This window comes from Mobula hypostoma, chromosome 30 (assembly GCF_963921235.1).
Source record: "Mobula hypostoma chromosome 30, sMobHyp1.1, whole genome shotgun sequence".
Classification (NCBI taxonomy): domain Eukaryota; kingdom Metazoa; phylum Chordata; class Chondrichthyes; order Myliobatiformes; family Myliobatidae; genus Mobula; species Mobula hypostoma.
The window spans coordinates 18539089-18541949 of NC_086126.1; the positions used below are offsets into that span (position 1 = coordinate 18539089).

The window sequence follows — 2861 nt, forward strand, 5'->3', positions numbered from 1 at the left end:
CCGGCGGTCGGATTTCATTCATCCAGTGTGATTGGCGCAGAATTATTTAAAATCGCCCGCCAATTTCAGAGCACCCAGCAACGGTGCTTGATTACATTTTATTTACAATTAATTGTATGACGGATTATACAATTTCAGTTTCATTTAATATCTAATTTCCTCAGTTAAGATTTAAATGCACAACCACGGAATCGTTCTCTGAACGAGTGAACTGATTTCTGTTGGAAACTGATAGAGGATTAAGATCGATCGTAATGCAGATTTTGTGGTAATCACCGACTGGAAAGGCAGAATTGAAGTATGTTTCGAGCGGCACCAATCAATCTGTTTAAAATGCAACTCAGCTGAGTATAAAATTTAAAAATACCTAAAAGTCTGTGGATACGGCTCCGTCTGTGAGGCGGTGGGTGGCTCTCAGAAGAGCCTTTGTTTTGCGCTCGGGAGGAGGTGGGAGTTTTTCAGCCGCCGAAGCCATAGAGAGTGCGGCCCTGGCGTTTCAGAGCGTACACCACATCCATGGCAGTGACCGTCTTGCGCTTGGCGTGTTCAGTGTAGGTGACCGCATCCCGGATCACATTCTCCAGGAAAACCTTCAGCACCCCGCGGGTCTCCTCGTAGATCAGACCCGAGATCCGTTTGACACCACCACGGCGAGCCAGACGGCGGATGGCCGGTTTGGTGATGCCCTGGATGTTATCACGGAGCACTTTACGGTGCCGCTTGTCTCCGCCTTTGCTCAGTCCTTAGCCTCCTTTCCCTCTGCCAGACATGATGCTGCTTCACTCAGGTCGCTGCTCACTGACAAACTGCCTGCTGCTGTCTCCTTTTATACACAGCGCCCCGACCTGCCCGAGAAACGCGCAGAGGGACAGAGGCGGGAAGGGGAGGAGACAGAGTCAGAGTGACGGACAGAGCTGAGAGCGGCCTCTCATCGTCCAGCTCCGCCTTCACGTTACCACAACCGCCAATTTCCAACGATTCATCCGACACAAAGCGCTCCAGCGAAAAACAAAACTCCCTCACACACCACGTACATAGTGGAGGATTTCTGGGAGTTTGCCGATTCTCCTGTGGTAGTGGCTCTTAAAAGAGCCTTTTCTTGTGTTTGTTGTGGAGGCCGGGTTTAGGCGCGCTCCCCGCGGATGCGGCGGGCCAACTGGATGTCCTTGGGCATGATGGTGACTCGCTTGGCGTGGATGGCGCACAGGTTAGTGTCCTCAAACAGCCCGACCAGGTAAGCCTCGCTAGCCTCCTGCAGGGCCATGACGGCCGAGCTCTGGAAGCGCAGATCGGTTTTGAAGTCCTGAGCGATCTCCCGCACCAGGCGCTGGAAGGGAAGTTTGCGGATGAGCAGCTCGGTGGATTTCTGGTAGCGCCGGATCTCCCGCAGAGCCACGGTGCCGGGCCGGTAGCGATGAGGCTTCTTCACTCCGCCGGTGGCTGGAGCGCTCTTCCGCGCCGCTTTGGTCGCCAACTGTTTGCGAGGAGCTTTCCCTCCGGTCGATTTACGCGCTGTCTGCTTGGTCCGGGCCATTCTCCCTCAGAACTGAGAACACAGGCTGAAACACAGGAACAAGATAGACGGAACGTACTCCGGGACAGGATTTTATACTGTTGGAAAGGGTCTTCCCGTCAGCTCTGATTGGCTGAACCAGGTGTCTATTAAGGTTCCTTTCTGCGATTGGTTGATTCATTTCCTGCAGGCTGGGGGCGAATAACAATTTACGACAAAATAGGAAACTGACCGGCGGTCGGATTTCATTCATGCAGTGTGATTGGCGCAGAATTATTTAAAATCGCCCGCCAATTTCAGAGCACCCAGCAACGGTGCTTGATTACATTTTATTTACAATTAATTGTATGACGGATTATACAATTTCAGTTTCATTTAATATCTAATTTCCTCAGTTAAGATTTAAATGCACAACCACGGAATCGTTCTCTGAACGAGTGAACTGATTTCTGTTGGAAACTGATAGAGGATTAAGATCGATCGTAATGCAGATTTTGTGGTAATCACCGACTGGAAAGGCAGAATTGAAGTATGTTTCGAGCGGCACCAATCAATCTGTTTAAAATGCAACTCAGCTGAGTATAAAATTTAAAAATACCTAAAAGTCTGTGGATACGGCTCCGTCTGTGAGGCGGTGGGTGGCTCTTAGAAGAGCCTTTGTTTTGCGCTCGGGAGGAGGTGGGAGTTTTTCAGCCGCCGAAGCCATAGAGAGTGCGGCCCTGGCGTTTCAGAGCGTACACCACATCCATGGCAGTGACCGTCTTGCGCTTGGCGTGTTCAGTGTAGGTGACCGCATCCCGGATCACATTCTCCAGGAAAACCTTCAGCACCCCGCGGGTCTCCTCGTAGATCAGACCCGAGATCCGTTTGACACCACCACGGCGAGCCAGACGGCGGATGGCCGGTTTGGTGATGCCCTGGATGTTATCACGGAGCACTTTACGGTGCCGCTTGTCTCCGCCTTTGCTCAGTCCTTAGCCTCCTTTCCCTCTGCCAGACATGATGCTGCTTCACTCAGGTCGCTGCTCACTGACAAACTGCCTGCTGCTGTCTCCTTTTATACACAGCGCCCCGACCTGCCCGAGAAACGCGCAGAGGGACAGAGGCGGGAAGGGGAGGAGACAGAGTCAGAGTGACGGACAGAGCTGAGAGCGGCCTCTCATCGTCCAGCTCCGCCTTCACTTTACCACAACCGCCAATTTCCAACGATTCATCCGACACAAAGCGCTCCAGCGAAAAACAAAACTCCCTCACACACCACGTACATAGTGGAGGATTTCTGGGAGTTTGCCGATTCTCCTGCTTTAAATTATGGGAAGTGCTTTTCCATTCTACAAATCCCCGAGGA

The 2861-nt window shown here is 51.9% G+C and overlaps 1 protein-coding gene and 1 pseudogene across 1 annotated transcript; both read right to left on the reverse strand.

Moving 5' to 3' along the window:
- Positions 1–1081: 1081 nt before the first annotated feature.
- LOC134339652 (histone H3) lies at positions 1082–1643 on the reverse strand. The gene has a single exon (XM_063036349.1). It carries the CDS (start codon positions 1532–1534, stop codon positions 1124–1126), a length of 411 nt encoding a protein of 136 aa, XP_062892419.1. The 5' UTR covers positions 1535–1643; the 3' UTR covers positions 1082–1123.
- A 290-nt stretch (positions 1644–1933) lies between these two features.
- On the reverse strand, positions 1934–2861 carry LOC134339675 (histone H4-like; annotated as a pseudogene).

Coding starts and splice junctions, on each gene's coding strand:
- LOC134339652 (XM_063036349.1), bottom strand. CDS start 1,534: ATGGCCCGGACCAAGCAGACAGCGCGTAAATCGACCGGAGGGAAAGCT.